This window comes from Somniosus microcephalus, chromosome 4 (assembly GCF_052327205.1).
Source record: "Somniosus microcephalus isolate GS21.2 chromosome 4, FLI_Smic_1.0, whole genome shotgun sequence".
NCBI lineage: Eukaryota > Metazoa > Chordata > Chondrichthyes > Squaliformes > Somniosidae > Somniosus > Somniosus microcephalus.
Window position 1 is genome coordinate 248,992,524 of NC_140990.1, and position 18,476 is coordinate 249,010,999.

The following is an 18,476-nucleotide window of genomic DNA, read 5'->3' on the forward strand; positions in this document are numbered from 1 at the left end:
CGACTGTGAGTGGGGGGAGGGGTCCACCGTATGCTAGGGTTACACTTTGGAGGTGGGATTGGAAGTCCAGCCCTAGTAGGACGGCAGCGCAGAGCTGGGGGAGGACGAGGAGTTTAAAATTTTTATACTCCGTACCCTTAACCGACAAGGTCACAACACAGTAGCCGCTAATGTCCGTGGCGTGGGACCTCGATGCCATCGAGATTCGGTTGCGCGTTGGCAGGACAGGGAGGGAGTAGTGGCTCACCGTGTCTGGGTGGATGAAGCTCTCCGTGCTTCCGCTGTCGAACAGGCAGGTCGTGGCGTGGCCGTTTACTTTGATGTCCATCATCGACTTGGACAGGTGGTGTGGGCGGGCTTGATCCAGAGTGACGGAGGCTAGTGTGTAGGTGAGCGAGTCGTTGTCGTCTGCGGGCGAGGCGGTCGTCGGGTCCGGGGGCCCGGTGGCAGTCGGGCGTGGTGGGTAAAATGGCGCCTCCCACGAGGTAGGACAAAATGGCGGAGAAGATGGCTGCCCCCATAACTCACATGAGGCACTATTGGGGTCGGTTGCCTTGATCAAAGATGGCCGCCCCCATGACTCACGTGTGGGGATGCTGGCCTCAGTTGCCTTGAAAGAAGATGGCTGCCCCCACAGTTCGCATGAGGCACTGCTGGCCTCTGAAGATCCGCTCCTGCAGGCCTTAGAGAAGTGGCCTTTCTTCCTGCAGGTTGAGCAGGTAGAGTTCCTGGCTGGGCAGCGCGACCTCGGGTGCTTCTCCTGGCCGCAAAAGAAGCAGCCGGCGGCCCGATCGCGGGTGCCCGATGTCGGAGCCGGTACCGGGGGTGGCGGTCCCGGTCGGGTCCGGGACGCCGACGCTGAGGTAGGTCCCGGGGGCGGCGCTGCGAAGGGTATTGCGGTAGGGGTCAGGCCCGAGTCCCAGGGTCGCGAGCAGTACCTGGAAAACGCCTCCTGGTCCTGATGGGCCACCTCTAGGGAGAGAGCGAGGGCTTCAGCTTTGTCCAGGTCGAGGTCTTTAGCTTCAAGCAGTCTTTGCCGTGAGTAGTCGGACCGTAGGCCTTTCACAAAGGCATCGCGGATATTATCTTCCGTATTTTCAACAGCCGTCACCGCTTTAAAGTCACAGTTCCTGCCGAGTGCTCTTAGCGCCCGTAAAAATTCAGCTACAGACTCTCCTGGCTGTTGCGGGCGGGATCTTAGGAGGTGCCTGGTGTACATGTAATTTACTGGGCTCCGGTACTGCTGTTTCAGTAGGTTGATAGCGGCCTCGTATGTAGTCGTGTCCTGGATGAGTGCGTATACTCTCGGGCTCGCTTGGGCGTTCAGAACTCTTAGTTTGGATCTCTGAGGGACGCCGGATTCTTCCAGGTAGGATTCGAAGCAGTCCAGCCAGTGTTTGAAGTTGAGGGCTGAGTTTGCTGCCTGTGGGTTTAGATCCAGGTACGGTGGTTTGAGGGCTTGCAGCCAAGCCGGCTGGCGTAGCCCGGTGTCTGAAAGCTGCTGTGGCTGTGCTTCTGGGAGGGCTTCTGGCTGGCCAGTAGTAGACATCTTTAAAATTTAGTCAATAAAATTGATATACCTATCAATTCGTCCAATAAAAAGCGACGAGTTAGGAACGTAACTAAAGGTTTTTATTGACTAAATAACAGAGCCCACCCTCGTGGGTGATCGGGTCCAACAAGGAGGAATACCAGCCAGTCGACTACCTTTATACCTGGGCAGGTAGGTGGAGCCATGGGCGGAGTCGGAGGTGGTCAGCCCAGGTATAACAGCGCGACAAGAGGCGACCTCGTATAGTGATACAACAGTGAGAACAGTGATAACAATACAACAGTGATAACTATAGTGTAACGATAGTGAACGATAAAAGTGGTTTACCACAGGAATCTGGTAGTGTTCACGTTTTATGTTTGCATTTAAGTCCTTTGGATCCATGCATACTCTTAGATCATTGTTCTTTTTCTTTACATATACCATGGAGTTAACCCAGTCTGTTGGCTCTTCGACTTTCCTGATGACTCCTAGTGTGGTCATTCTGTCCAGTTCTTTCTTGAGCCAGTCACGCAGGGGTGCTGGAACTCTCCGTGGAGCATGTACCACTGGCTGAGCATCCTCCTTTAGCTGGATCTTGTAAGTGAATGGTAGAACTCCAAATCCTTTGAACACATCCTGAAAATTAACTCACTACAGAATCCACCGAGTCATCTGGTCTGCTTATGGCACAGTTTATACGGTAGACTCTCTTGACCAATTCTAAGTCCTCACAAGCTTTGTCACCTAGTAGTGAATCAAGTCCTTCAGCCACAACAGAAAACATGAGACGATGCACTTTGTCTTTGACTGTCACTTTAAGTGTGCATACACCTAAGCTATCTATTTTCTGTCCATCATAGTCCTTCAGTAGTACTGACTTTTTCTGTATTTTGGGCTTTTCTTTCATGTTTTTAATGTCACTCATACTGATTAAGTTTGCTTTTGCCCCAGTGTCTAGTTTCAATGTAACATTTACCTGCAGTGGGATCATCCATTTGTCCTCTTTTACTGCATTAACTTTATATTCAGCATTGCCCATTCCTGAGGGCTGCACATTTTCTGTATCCTTTTCTATATTGTCACATGACACCATTCTTATAAAAAATGTGTCACTTAAATCAGTGTCCTCAATTATATTGACTTGGACTTGTTGCCCTTTCTTTGTTTTTACTTTTGAAAAGCATTGTTTGGCAAAGTGATTCTTTCCATGACATTTTGTGCACATTTTTCCAAACGCTGGGCATTGTCGTGACTGGTGTTTGTACCCACAGCGTGTACAATTAAAAATTCCTTTCTCCGATTGCTTTTCATTTCTGTTCTGCCCACGTTTCTTCCCCTTGTAGGACACAGCAGCACTATCACTTACTACAATCGCATTATTATTAATTTCACTGAAAGTCTTCGCGTGCTGTTGAGCTAGCTCACTGGCTTGGCATATTTTCACAGCATTTTCCAATGTTAGTTCGGTTTCTCTCAACAGACGTTCCCTGACCTTTTTATCATGAATACCAAACACAATCTGGTCACGAATCATGGATGATTTCAGGTCAGAGAAATTACATGTCTGTGCTTTCAGTTTCAGATCGGTCACAAAGCTATCAAAAGTCTGATTTTGCTGCTGTGTCCGTGAACAGAACACGTATCTCTCATAGGTCTCATTCTTTTTGGGAGAACAATGTGTATCAAATTTCTTTAGCACATTTTCCAATTTTTCTCTGTCCTGCTCTGGATCAAATACAAACGTGTTAAATACCTCTATCGCCTGCGGGCCTGCAACTGTGAGCAGCAACGCTATTTTCCTTGCGTCTGGCTTCGCACCGAATCCGATGGCAGCAATGTAGAGTTCGAATTGTTGTTTGAAAGTCCGCCAATTGCAGTCGACATTCCCTGTGAGTTTCAAACCCTCCGGTGGCTTCAAAGTCTCCATGTTGCGTTTCACAATTTTCAGCAGATTTGACCAATCCTGGTACCATGTTATGTTCATTAATAACTAGTCGTTTTCATTATGAACAGCTAGCTTCTAGCTAGTCACTTTATTCATGCCATGTGGACTTGTACAGCATCCATCTTGACTACTGCCTTGTGGGTAGCCTACTCTTATATACATACAGCTCCACCTAGTGTACCATTCTAGAATGACATGTTACTGATCATTACAATTATAACCACTCTCTGGGTGAAAAAGTTTTTCCTCAAATCCCCTCTAAACCTCCTTGAAACTATGCCCCCCTGGTTATTGACCCCTCTACTAAGGGGAAAAGTTCCTTTCTATCTACCCTATCTATGCCCTTATAATTTTGTACACCCCAGCCTTCTCTGCTCTAAGGAAAACAAACCCAGCCTGTCCAGTCTCTCTTCATAGCTGAAGCGGTCCAGCCCAAGTAACATCCTGGTGAATCTCCTCTGCACTCTCTCCAATGCAATCACATCCCTCCTGTGGCGACCAGAACTGCACGCAGTATTCCAGCTGTGGCCTAAAACTGCCAGTTATATCCTGGGGTTGAGATGATTGGCTCTGATTACCACAACCATCTTCCTGTATGCCAAGTATAACTCCAGCCACTGAAGTGTTTTCCATATGACCCCCTATTGACCAGATTTGCCAGCTGAATGCTGACTGGAATGCATCCAGCTCAAGTTTACATATCTGGATCAAGGCTATAATGAGGTCCAATGCTGAGTGGTTCTGGCAGAACCTGAACTGACTGACGAGCATGTTATTGGTGAGTAGATGTCATGTGATGACACTATTGACTATTTCTTCCATCACTTTAGTTATGATTGGGAGGAGACTGCTAGCATGGTTATTGGCTGGGTTAGATTTATCCTGATTTTTTTGGGGTAGGACATACCTACGCAATTTTCCACATTGTCGGGTAGATGCAAGTGTCATAGTTGCACTGGGGTAGCGTGGCTCGAAAAATAATTGATTAGTTTTGTTCTACAGGACTACAGCCAGGGCCATAAGTTTTGTTGTGTCCAGTGTACTCAGCTGCTTCTCAATGTTACATATGTTAATTTAATGTTGATCTCTAGTTAGTTCGACTTTGTGTTTTACCATATATTCTTTTTGTTGTTTTTGCTTACTTAAGTAATTCATGCATTTCCAGGTTCTGGTTCCTGTTTTATCCAATACAAATAATCACTTGGGGTGGCCACAAGCTGTATCCCATGATGTCAGAAAACATATGGAAATGATAAAAAGCAAAATATTTGTTGTTCATGGCCAAATGGAAGGGAAAACTATTTTGCCATTGCCTCTGGTTCCTGAAAGTATCTTTGAAAACCAAGAAATGGAAATTCCAGATAAGTATGTTCTTTCACTTCCACATTCTGACACTTTTTCCCCCCAAACTTACTGATTTCCCATAAGTAGTCATTAGCAACTGTTGCATGTTCTTTGTTTGCTTTTGGAAAAAGTTATTCATGACTTCATAAGGTGATGGTAATCCTGCCTATTACAATTTTTTGAAGGTCTTCTATGTTAAATATTGATATTGTGATGGGTTACATCAGAAACTTAATTATTTTAATATTTATAATAAACCTTGAGGAAATTAAGGGAGAAGATTGATGAGCAGTTTTTAATCCATCTAAAGTTACAGAACCTGATAATGGTAGTTATAAATATGATTGCACACCTCTGATGCATTGCATTCTGATAATGTGAAATTGATAATGGTCTTTTTCTTTTCAAGATGCATTATATCAACATTATGTTGAATCACCACCTGAGAGAGTGTAACCTTATTAGTAATCAACCATCACATGGAATATGAATCCCAGAAGCTCTGCTCTTGCTTTCTGATAAATTATCACTGACATTTGAGAAACTTGACATTTGAGAAACTGATTGTTCAGATCAGCATTTCCAATTTGTTGTGCATATCACATAGGTGAAGAGATACTACAGTGGTTTTTTTATTCGTTTGTGGGATGTGGGCGTCGCTGGCAAGTCCTGCATTTATTGCCCATCCCTAATTGCCCTTGAGAAGTTGGTGGTGAGCCGCCGCCTTGAACCGCTGCAGTCCGTGTGGTAAAGGTACTCCCACAGTGCTGTTAGATAGGGAGTTCTAGGATTTTGACCCAGTGACGATGAAGGAACGGCGATATACTTCCAAGTCCGGATGGTGTGTGACTTGGAGGGGAACTTGGAGATGGTGGTGTTCTCATGCGCCTGCTGTCCTTGTCCTTCCAGGTGGAAGAGGTCACGGGTTTGGGAGGTGCTGCAGTGCATCTTGTAGATGGTACACACTGCAGCCACAGTACGCCGGTGGTGGAGGGAGTGAATGTTTAAGGTGGTGGATTGGGTGCCAATCAAGCGAGCTGCTTTTTCCTGGATGGTGTTGAGCTGTTTGTGTTGTTGGAGCTGCACTCATCCAGGCAAGTGGAGAGTATTCCATCACACTCCTTACTTGTGCCTTGTAGATGGTGGAAAGGCTTTGGAGAGTCGGGAGGTGAGACACTTGCTGCAGAATACCTAGCCTCTGACCTGCTCTTGTTGCCACAGTATTTATGTGGCTGGTCCAGTTAAGTTTCTGGTCAATGGTGACCCCCAGGATGCTGATGGCGGGGGATTCGGCAATGGTAATGCCGTTGAATGTCAAGGGGCGGTGGTTAGACTCTCGCTTGTAGCTATCTCGCTTGGAGATAGTCCTTGTGTGGCGTGAACATTACCTGCCACTTATCAGCCCAAGCCTGAACGTCGCCCAGGTCATGTTACATGTGGGCATGGACTGCTTCATTACCCGAGGAGTTGTGAATGGCACTGAACATCCCCATTTCTGACCTTATGTTGGAGAGAAGGTCATTAATGAAGCAGCTGAAGATGGTTGGGCGTAGGACACTGCCCTGAGGAACTCCTGCAGCAATGTCCTGGGGCTGTGATGATTAACCTCCAACCGCCACAACCATCTTCCTTTGTGCTAGGTATGACTCCAGCCAGTGGAGTGTTTTCCGCCCCCCCCACCCCCCCCCCCCCCACCCGATCCCCTTTGAGTTCAATTTTACTCGGGCTCCTTGATGCCACACACGGTCAAACGCTGCCTTGATGTCAAGGGCAGTCACTGTCCCCTCACCTCTGGAATTCAGCTCCTTTGTCCATGTTTGGACCAAGGATGTAATGAGGTTGGGAGCTGAGTGGTCTTGGCAGAACCCAAACTGGGCATCAGTGAGCAGGTTATTGGTGAGTAAGTGCAGCTTGATAGCACTGACGATGACCCCTTCCATCACTTTGCTGATGATTGAGAGTAGACTGATGTGGCGGTAATTGGCCGGATTGGATTTGTCCTGCTTTTTGTAAACGGGACATACCTGGGCAGTTTTCCACATTGTCGGATAGATGTGAGTGTTGTAGCTGTACTGAACAGCTTGGCTAGAGGCGCGGCTAGTTCTGGAGCACAAGTCTTCAGCACGACAGCCGGGATGTTGTCGGGACCCATAGCCTTTGCTGTATCCAGTGCGCTCAGCCGTTTCTTGATCTCTCGTGGAGTGAATCGAATTGGCTGAAAACTGGCTTCTGTGATGGTGGGGGCCTCAGGAGGAGGCCGATACGGATCATCCACTCAGCACTTCTGGCTGATGATGGTTGCATGCGCTTTAGCTTTGTCTTTTGCCCTCACGTGCTGGGCTCCACCATCATTGAGGATGGGGATATTCATGGAGCCTCCTCCTCCTGCTAGTTGTTTAATGGTCCACCACCATTCACGACTGGATGTGGCAGGACTGCAGAGCTTTGAGCTGATCCGTTGATTGTGAGGTCGCTTAGCCCAATCTATAGTGTTGTCTGAAGTGTAACTATATTTTAATTTATTGCAAGAAAGAATAGATATGTTTTTTTTGGAGCCTACAGTCTATGAAAAATCAATAAAGCTTTTACAAGAATTTATAGATGTAGTCAAATCCAGATGCCTGCCTTGGGTTTTGCACGTCAAGGCTATTGCTGAAAAAAAAGTACTGGATATGGCAAAAATAATGCTGCATTACTGCTTATGTTCTATGAATGTCCAATCCTCTTTCAGTTCTGGTGGGAAATAGTAAATTGGTTGTGGAAGATTTTTGGAAGTCTGGACTACTTCATAGTTGGAGGGGGACAGAATATTATTTATAATATATTTAAAATCTTGCATACATGCACTTGCCAACTTTTCCCATTATTTGGGGGTGGCAAGGGGTCCAGGCGAATAGGACCTAAACTGCTCTAGGCCCTTTTCAGACTAGTTGGTGTCACCTTCCGTCACCATATTCATGTCAGTTAGCCTCCGCCTTGACCGATTCACAGTCCCTTTTTGCCTCCACTGGTTTCTCTCCACCATTTTACCTGTCATCAGCTGGTTCCTGTCTTTACATTCCTGTCTTAAAGGGTAAATGTTCTGCTTCTGTGGTCCAAGAACGTCCACCCTGTAACTTTCCATCTATTTAAATTAATGGATACAAAGTCATGGACTAGGGGGCTATAATTTCTTGATGCATGCACACAGTATGCGCCAAGAGCACAGAAGCAGGAAATTTATCTTTTAAGCACACTATTAGTGAGTTTGATAACTTGTATAATCTTTCATAAACCTAATTATTCATGAACAAAAAATACTCCTAAAATACTCAAAAGGTTTATTATTTATGCAGTTTACAAGCTTATATATTTATTTCCTTAAGACTCAAATTGGTTTAGAAGAGAGATTTTTAACTTGACTTTTCAACTAAAAAAAGAAATATATTCTTGATAAATGATCTTTGTTTTCTATCATTCAACAAAGAAATCACACCTGCTCTAATCCACAGGTATTGTCAGTCCATGAGCAGTTCATAATAGAAAAGCTTCTGTTAATAAGTTTAAATGATAGACTTGCTTGAAAGGTTTGAAAATTCAATCACCAGCTTGGTCAATTTTTGAGAAAACAGGAACACTCACTCTTCACGACTATGAGACACCGCAACTTTCTACAACAACTCATGTGGATGCACAGATTACAAGTTGGGAAAATCTGCAAACTGTGGAATCTCCAAATGCACAGATGTGGTTAAAAGCTCTCTCCAACTGTCAATATTATTCCCTCACTAGCTGAAGCCCAGGCTTTTGAGACTATAGTAAAAACTTTAAGGAAGACATTAAAAGATGATCCAGTGGCTAAATCTAATTATGTTAATGTCAAATATGTAATTATTTGGCATTTTTATTTTTTACGAAACCTTATTTTGGACAAAAGAAGGACATAAGAAGGGATTAGGCCATTCGGCCCTTCGAGCCTACTCCGCCATTCAATGAGATCATGGCTGATGATCTGCCTCAACTCCATTCACGGCCCTATCGCCATACCCCTTGATGCCTTTACTAGTCAGAAATCTATCGACTTCTATTTTGAATATACCCAATGACTGAGCCTCCACCGCCCTCTGGGGTACAGAATTCCAAAGATTCACCACCCTCTGTGTGAAGAAATTCCTTCTCGTAGTCCTGAATGGCCCACCCTTTATCCTTACGCTGTGGCCCCTGATTCTAGACTCCCCAGCCAAGGGAAACATTCTCCCAGCATCCACCCTATCGAGCCCTGTAATAATTTTGTATGCTTCAATAAGAGCCCCTCTCATTCTTCTGAATTCAAGAGAATACAGGCCTAGTTTTCTCAATCTCTTCTCATATGACAGCCCCGCCATCCCAGGAATCAATCTCGTGAACCTTCGTTGCACTCCCTCTATAGCAAGTATATCCTTCCTTAGGTAAGGAGACCAAAATTGTACACAGTACTCCAGGTGTGGTCTCACCAAGGCCCTATATAATTGGTGTAAGACTTCTTTACTCCTGTACGCAAATCCTCTTGTAATGAAGGCCAGCATACCATTTGCCTTCCTAATGGCTTGCTGCACCTGCACATTCACTTTCAGTGACTCATGTACAAGGACACCCAGGTCCCTTTGAGCATCTGCATTCCCCAATCTTTCACCATTTAGGAAATACTCTGCCTTTCTGTTTTTCTACCAAAGTGGATAACTTCACATCCACATTATATTCCATCTGCCATGTTCTCGCCCACTCACTGAGCCTGTCGAGACCCCCTTGAAGCCTCTTCACATCCTCTTCGCAACTGACACTGCCACCTAGCTTTGTATCATCAGCAAATTTGGAAATGTTACATTTAGTCCCCTCATCCAAATCATTGATATAGATTGTGAATAGCTGGGGCCCAAGTACCGATCCTTATGGTACCCCACTAGTCACAGCCTGCCATCCTGAAAAAGACCCGTTTATCCCTACTCTTTGTTTTCTGTCTGTTAACCAATTCTCAGTCCATGCTAGTATATTATCCCCAATTCCATGTGCCCTAACTTTGTTCACCAACCTCTTGTGTGGGACCTTATCGAAGGCCTTCTGAAAATCCAAATACACCACATCTACTGGTTCTCTTTTGTCTACTCCACTAGTTACATCTTCAAAGAACTCCAATAGGTTTGTCAAACTGGACTTCCCTTTCATAAATCCATGTTGACTCTGCCCAATCTTACTATTAGTTTCTAAGTGTCCAGTTATTGCATCCTTTATAATAGATTCCAGCATTTTTCCAACTACTGATGTGAGGCTAACAGGTCTGTAGTTCCCCGTTTTCTCTCTCCTCCTTTCTTAAATAGCGGGGTTACATTTGCTATCCTCCAATCTGCAGGAACCGTTCCAGAATCTATAGAATTTTGGAAGATGACAACCAATGCGTCCACTATCCCAATGGCCACCTCTTTCAAAACCCTAGGATGTAGGTCATCCGGTCCTTGAGATTTATCGACTTTTAGTCCCATTAATTTTGCTAGTACTGTTTTTTTACTAATAATAATTTCTTTAAGTTCCTCATTTTCGCCACACCCTTGGTTTTCTGGGCGGTTTTTTGTGTCTTCCTCCGTGAAGACAGAAACAAAGTATTTATTTAATTTCTCTGCCATTTCCTCATTCCCCATTATAAATTCTCCCATCTCTGACTGTAAAGAACCTACATTTACCTTTGCCAGTCTTTTCCTTTTCATATACCTATAGAAGCTTTTACAATCTGTTTATATATTTTTTTATTACTAGTTTGTGCTCATATTCCATTTTCCCTTTATCAATTTCTTGGTCCCCCTTTGCTGATTTCTATAAAGATCCCAATCCTCAGGCTGACCACTTTTTCTGGCAACTTTATAAGCTTCCTCCTTTGACTTAATACTAGCTTTAATTTCTTTTGTTAGCCATGGCTGGATCACTTTTCCTTTTGGGTTTTTATGCCCTAGAGGAATATATGTTTGTTGCAAAGTATGCATTATTTCCTTAAATGTTAGCCATTGTATGTCCACCTTCATACCTTTTAGTGTAGTCTTCCAATCTACCATGGCCAACTTGTCCCTCATACCCTTGTAGTTTCCTCTGTTTAGATTGAAGACCTTAGTTTCAGATTGGACTACATCACTCTCAAACTTAATGTAAAATTCAATCTATTATGGTCACTTGTCCTTAAAGGCCCTTTTACCACAAGATTATTGATTAGCCCTTTCTCATTACACAGTACCAGATCCAGAATAGCCTGTTCCCTGGTTGGTTCCTCCACATAATGATCCAGGAAACCATCTCGCATGCATTCCAAGAATTCGTCCTCCACACCATTAGTGGTAATTTGATTTGCCCAGTCAATATGTAGATTAAAGTCCCCCATGATTACCGTATTGCCCTTGTTACATGCACTTCTAATTTCTTGATTGATACTGTGCCCTGCATTACCACTACTGTTTGGTGGCCTATACACAACTCCCACCAATGTTTTCCACCCTTTGCAGTTTCTTAGTTCCACCCAAACTGATTCCAGTTCTACATCACGATCTGCCGAGCCAAGATTTTTAAATCTCTACCGTGCCGATCTCATCCCTTATTAACAGCACTACGCCACCTCCTTTTCCTTTTTGTCTGTCCTTCCTAAATGTTGAGTACCCTGGAACATTCAGCTCCCAGCTTTGGTTACCCTGCAACCATGTGTCTGTAATGGCAATTACATCATACCCATTTACTTATATTAGTGCCATTAATTCATCCACCTTGTTGCGAATGCCATGTGCCTTCAACTTTGCCTGTTTAATATTTTTCTGCAGTTTGTTTCTGCTCCCTACTAGTTTTGCTGACTACTTTTCTAACTTGCACTTCCAGCTTTGTGTTTCTCCATTCTGGGCCCACACTTAGGTTCCCAGCCCCCTGACAAACTAGTTTAAATCCTTCCCAACATCACTAGCAAACCCCCCTGCGAGGATATTGGTCCCGGTTCTGCCGAGGTGTAATCCACCCAGCTTGTACAGGTCCCACCTTCCCCAGAATCGGTCCCAATGCCTCAGGAATTTAAATCCCTTCCTCCTCCACCATCTCTCCAGCCACACATTAATCTGGTCTATTCTCCTATTTCTGCCCTCGCTAACACGTGGCACTGGGAGTAATCCTGAGATTACTACCTTTTGAGGTCCTGCTTTTTAATTTATTTCCTAGCTCCCTATATTCTGCTTGCAGGACCTCCTCCCCCTTTCTACCTATGCCGTTGGTACCGATATGGACCACGGCCTCTGGCTGTTCACCCTCCCCCTTCAGAATGTCCTGCAGCTGCTCAGTGACATCCTTGACCCTAGCACCAGGGAGGCAACATACCATCCTGGAGTCACGTCTGCGGCCACAGAAATGTCTATCTGTTCCCCTTACGATAGAATCCCCTATCACTATTGCACTCCCACTCTTTTTCCTCCCCTTCTGTGCAGCTGAACCACTCGTAGTGCCACAGACTTGGCTCATGCTGCATTCCTCTGAGAAACCATCTCCCCCAGCAGTATCCAAAATGGAAACTCTGTTGGAGAGGGAGATGTGTAGGCTTCGCAAAATCCAGGAAAATACAGCCTACATTTTAAAACCCCTGAAATGGCCACATTTTTAAGAGCACAAGATGGAGTCGGCAGATCACATGACTCATTTCAGAAGGACATACCACTGCAATACCTTAAAGAAACCTGAGTCACCACCGATTGGAAAATTCCAGACTGACTGCAATTGATATGGTAATAAAGGTAGCAGCAGTAACGAAGTCAAAAACAAAGGACTTGCACTTGAAAAGGTCATGTTAATCGCCAGATAAACGTAAACCCATCACTGAAATCACAGAGCACAGACAAGACCCATTATCTGCATCAAACTCAGCGGGACACGGGACACAACCCATCAGTTTGGTTTCGGCCACGATTAAAGTCGTTAAATTAAAGTACCAGCTTTTGTCAAAGTAGCCGGCCCAAAACTTTGACAAAAGAAAACCCCTGATTTGGCGCCAAAGATAAGGGCAAGGAAACGGTATAACTGTTGGGGGAAAATCGACGGGCAGAAGGTACTGTAAGAGCCATAAAGGCTTAAGAAAATACTTTAAAATAGTGGTTAAATGGCATAATACAGTTAATTTACCTGACCGACTTATTGTATTAAGAAACCCCCTATTTTCTTGCTCCAGTAGCATAGTCCGAGACACCCCCTTCATTCTTGCCACAATGGAACAGTCCCTAAGCCACACATGGGTGCAGCCATTTTACAGTTTAAACTGCACGTGGTTGAAGGAGGCAGAAGCTGTGAGGTTTGGAGCAGTACAGTTTTTGACCGTGTTCGTTTATACGTGTTTGCTTTGTAATTCCGTTTGTTAAGTGTTATAGTAAACAGTTTAAAAGACGACAGCTACATTTGGGAACGTTTTATTTCGACACGCGTCTACTCGTTGTTAAAAACCCCACAGCTCAGTGGCTGCCTGTTTGGAAACTAAGAAGCGCCACTACATTAGTCAAAAACTTGCTCCCTAAGAAGGAAGGGACGGAATCGTCGGCGAACGTATACCCGAATGGTCACGGAGCCAGACGACAATATAAGAAAGTGAAGGTACAGTGACTGCTACTTGCTTTGTTCATTCTATTGAGAAGCTAAATAAGAGCTGCGGGTAAAATGGCCGAGGCCTTACGGAGCCAGGAGCTTCCATCAGCCAGAAAGATTGCTGGCCAAAAGAGGGAAATAAAGCTCACCCCAAAGGCAATGCAAGAGAAGTTACATAGAAGCATAGGCGCAAGGAAGGCTAAATTAGCTCAGATAACTGGAAAAATGAAGATAATTGATCGTCTCATGGAAGATAATGCTAATATTAAGAAAGCTGAAGACATAATGTATTATGATTTCTCCAAGCTGCATGAAGAATTTAATGTACTCAATGAAGATGTATTAGCACTTCTGTCTGAAGAAGAGGGAAACGCTGATCAGCACAACTGGTTTGATCTTAAATCAACCAGCATTAAGGACTATATCAAGGCCACGGAACAGTGGATGTTAAAGATTCGTCAAGATGCTGATACAGCAGAGAAAGATAAAGTTGACGATGAAGTCGGACCAGACGATAGCATTTCAGAGACTTCCGCCAGACCGAGCAAAAATTGAAAAGAAGGTAGCTCTGTTTCTGGACGCAGGTCAGTCGCTTCTACCACAAGCTCGTCGCGACGCATGAGAGCGGAGGCCGAACGGGCGGCGTTGATGGCGCGCGCAGCATCTTTAGCGGAGAAGCAAGCTCTTGAACGGGAAGAGGCCCAACTGCAGGTCCAAGAGGCCCAACTGCAGGCCCAACGGGCCCAGGTGCAGTCAAAGAAAGAACAGCTGGAGATAAAAACAGCTATCGAGGTCTCAGACGCCAGGTTGAGTGCGTACGAAGATTATGAAGGCTCACGGGACGGCGGGAGCCACTGCCAGTCAACGTCGTCACATAGAGTTGGATCCAGGGCACCTTCAAGAGTTACAACAGAGCCCGAAGGCAATCCCCTGGCATTACAGCGTGGAAGAGTGGCCTCTCCACTAACAGGAGCACGTGATGCTACCCCAGACGTCAGACGGTCTAGACTAGACCCTGCTGATGACCACCAGAGGCCTGAAGACACGGAGAAGCCTATACCGAGTGATGCAACGTCAGAACGAAATTACAGAGATGCTTGTAAAACAACAGAATCTGTTTCGACTCCCTCAGAGACATACCAGTGTTCCAAGGCGACCCACTCAAGTATAAGCCCTTCATCAGACCCTTTGAACAAGCCATTGACTCCAAAACAGAGAGCAGCAGTGATAAGTTGTACTACCTGGGACAGTACACCAGTGGTAAGCCACAAGACCTGGTCAGAAGCTGTGAACACATGAGACCGGACCGGGGATACATAGAAGCCAGGAAGTTGCTGCAGGAGCACTATGGTAACGAGCTGAAGATAGCCACTGCATATATCGAAAAGGCTACCAAGTGGCCACAGATCAGATCGGAGGACGGAGAGGCATTGAACGCATATGTTCTTTTCCTCATAGGATGTCGCAACACCATGGAGGATGTTGAATTCATGGAAGAGATGGACAATCCTACGACTATGAGAATCATCATCTCTAAGCTTCCTTACAGGATGAGAGAACAATGGAGAAGAACAGCCTTTGAGATAATGGAGAGACGGAAAGGTAGAGCCAGGTTTGCAGACTTAGCGAACTTCATAGACAAACAGGCTAAAATCGTTAGGGACCCATTGTTTGGAAACATCCAAGACGTCAGCCCGACCACTGATGGAAGAGTGAAAGCCAAGCCCGTTGAATCAAAGACTCTCAGGAAAGGTGGTTCCAGGGGAAGCAGCTTTGCAACTATCGTCACCCAGGCCGAGGAAGAAAGGCCCCAGAACTCATCTCCCAAAAAGAGCAGCACAGTGACGTCTGCTAATGCCTTTCAGAAGCCATGCTTATTCTGCCAGAAGAATCATACATTGGATTTCTGCAGCGACATCAAAGCACAGCCACATAAGGACAGAATCGAATTCCTGAAGTGCAACGGCCTGTGCTTTGGATGTCTCTCTCAGGGGCACCTGAGTAGAAACTGTAAGCAAAGAACAACATGCAGAGAGTGCACTCGGAAACATCCCAGTCTGCTGCATATCCATAAAGAAGAACAAGTCTCTAAGAAGAGTGAAGAAAACAATACCGACGAGAAAGTTGTCTCAAGTGCTCTGGTGTCGCTAGAACCAGAGACTTGTGGACTCACTGGGGCCGGTGACAGTGACTGTATTCTTGCCATCGTACCAGTAAAGATCAAGTCTAAGAGGAGTGAGAAGGTTGTGGAGACTTACGCCTTCATGGATCCAGGTAGCTCAGCAACGTTCTGCACAGAATCACTCATGCGACAGCTGAACGTTAGAGGCAGAAGAACAGAAATCCTATTACGCACCATGGGTCATGAGAAGTCAATGCAAAGTTATATCCTGTCAGACCTAGAAGTGTGTGGACTTGAAGAGAAGGACTTCATAGACCTGCCTAATGTTTTCACACAGAGGGAGATTCCTGTTAGAATAGGGAACCTAGCCCTGCAGAAGGATGTGGATAGATGGCCTTACCTAGAAAAGGTGCGTCTCCCATACATTGAAGCAGAAATTGGCCTATTAATTGGAACCAATGCCTACAAAACTATGGAGCCATGGCAGGTGATAAACAGCAAGGATGACGGACCCTACGCCGTCAGGACAGCCCTTGGATGGGTAGTCAATGGACCGGTAAGGAGAGATGATGGCCACAAGTCGAACAAGGAGGAACAACAAAACGTCACAGTTAATCGCATCTCTATCGCAAGCATTGAAGAACTGTTGATACAGCAGTTCAACGCAGACTTCTCAGAACACAGCTGTGAGGAAAAGACAGAGATGTCACAAGAAGACCATCAGTTCATGGGTTTGATGACAAGGTCTACACAGTTCATTGATGGCCACTATCACATTGGTTTGCCACTGAGAAGACAGACCGCGAAGATGCCGAACAATCGCTGCATAGCAGAGCAACGCACCATCAGTCTAAAGAGAAAGCTGAACAAGAACCCCGACTTTCACGAAGACTACAAAGACTTCATGAGAAACATCATAGCGAAAGGCTATGCTGTAAAGGTGCCCGAGGAACAGTTGAACAGAGACGATGGAAGGGTCTGGTACATTCCTCATCACGGGGTGTATCACCCAAAGAAGAAAAAGATCCGTGTAGTGTTTGACTGCGCCGCCTCATTCAGAGGAACTTCACTGAATGACCAGCTGCTTCAAGGTCCTGATCTTACTAATACCCTCATTGGCGCCTTGACTAGGTTTAGACAAGAGCTCGTTGCCATGATGGCAGACGTAGAATCAATGTTCTACCAAGTTAGAATCCCTGATGAAGATGCTGATCTTCTGCGCTTCCTTTGGTGGCCAGATGGCGACGTTAGTCAAGCGATGGTGGAATGTAGAATGGCCGTACACTTGTTCGGAGCCACATCATCTCCCAGCTGTGCAAGCTACGCTCTCAGAAAAACTGCAGAAGATGGCAAAGGCAAAGCACCATCAGAGGCTGTGGAGACAATCTTCAGAAACTTTTATGTCGACGACTGTTTGAAGTCCGTGTCAACAGAAGACGATGCCATCGCACTGTCAAGAGACCTTAGAACTCTGTGTTCGAATGGAGGATTCCATCTGACTAAGTGGATAAGCAACAGCAGAGCAGCTCTAGCTTCTATCCCAGAAAAGGAAAGAGCCACTGAAGTCAAAGATCTGGACCTGAGCCACGATGTCCTTCCTATCGAGAGAGCTCTTGGTGTACAATGGTGCATCGAGTCAGACACGTTCAACTTCAGGATAATGGTGAACGAAAGACCATCCACAAGACGAGGGATTCTCTCCGTGGTCAGTTCCATCTACGACCCTCTTGGATTCCTGGCACCACTCATTCTGCCGGTGAAGCTGATGCTACGAGAGCTGTGTAGAGACAAGAGAGGATGGGATGAAGATATCCCAGAAGGTCAAGCTCAGAGATGGCACAGATGGTTGACAGATTTGCAACAACTTTCTAGCTTCAACGTCAGTAGATGCATCAAGCCCGCGAGTTTTGGAGTTACAAAGACGGCTCAACTACATCATTTCTCGGACGCCAGTGAGGACGGCTATGGCACGGCTACTTACCTCTTGTTGACAAATCAACAGGGCCAGAAACATTGTGCCTTCCTCATGGGGAAATCCAGGGTGGCTCCGCTGAAGCAGATCACCATCCCGAGACTGGAATTGACGGCAGCGGTTGTTGCAGTTAAAGTTGACCAGGTGATGCGGAAAGAGTTACAGCTCCCATTAGAAGAGTCTGTCTTCTGGACGGATAGCACGACGGTGCTGAAGTATATAGAGAATGAGAAGATACGCTTCAAGACCTTCGTAGCAAACAGAATCTCATCCATTAGAGAAGCTACACAACCATCTCAATGGAGGTACGTAAACACCTCATTAAACCCAGCAGATCAAGCCTCACGAGGATTGAAGGCTGAAAACTTCATGAGGAGTGAAACTTGGATACAAGGCCCAAGTTATCTGCTGGAAACAGAGAGATCAGTCACAGTAAATCTCATAAATACGAAAGAGAACTTTGACACAGTGAACAAGCTTGTTAACCATTTCTCAGGATGGCACCAGTTGAGGAAAGCAGTTGCATGGTTTCTAAGGTTGAAAGAGTTGCTGCTACACCTGAGCGGTAAGAGAAAAGAGTACCGAGCCACTATCAGTCAGTCTGAAAGTAACCCTGATAAGCAGAGAATGCTTCTACAGCAGTATACGCATCATCACAAGACCACATTGGGCAAGAATCCATTGCCCGTGGAGGATTTGGCCAAGGCTGAGAAGGAGATAGTTCGCTTCAGTCAAAGACAAAGATACCCAGAAGAAATCGAAGCTCTACAGCGAAATACTCCAATCAAGAAAGGTAGTCATATCTACAAGCTGGACCCTACACTGCAAGATGGAGTACTGAGGGTGGGAGGGAGACTAAACAAATCTGCTATGCCAGAGGAGGCCAAGCATCCTGCTATCCTTTCTAAGGACCTCTGGGTTGCTACCCTCATTCTTCAGCATATACACCAGAGTATTGGAC

At 45.5% G+C, this 18,476-nt stretch overlaps 1 protein-coding gene across 1 annotated transcript in view; it reads left to right on the plus strand.

The window, feature by feature from the left end:
- Positions 1 to 4,248: 4,248 nt before the first annotated feature.
- LOC147120356 (dynein axonemal heavy chain 11-like) overlaps positions 4,249 to 18,476 on the plus strand; it is a 35,339-nt gene continuing 21,111 nt past the window's right edge. Inside the window, exons 1-2 of the mRNA XM_085984220.1 lie at positions 4,249 to 4,257; positions 4,645 to 4,844. Of these exons, the coding sequence (XP_085840346.1) occupies positions 4,249 to 4,257; positions 4,645 to 4,844 (209 nt within the window). The remainder of the gene's footprint in view (positions 4,258 to 4,644; positions 4,845 to 18,476) is intronic.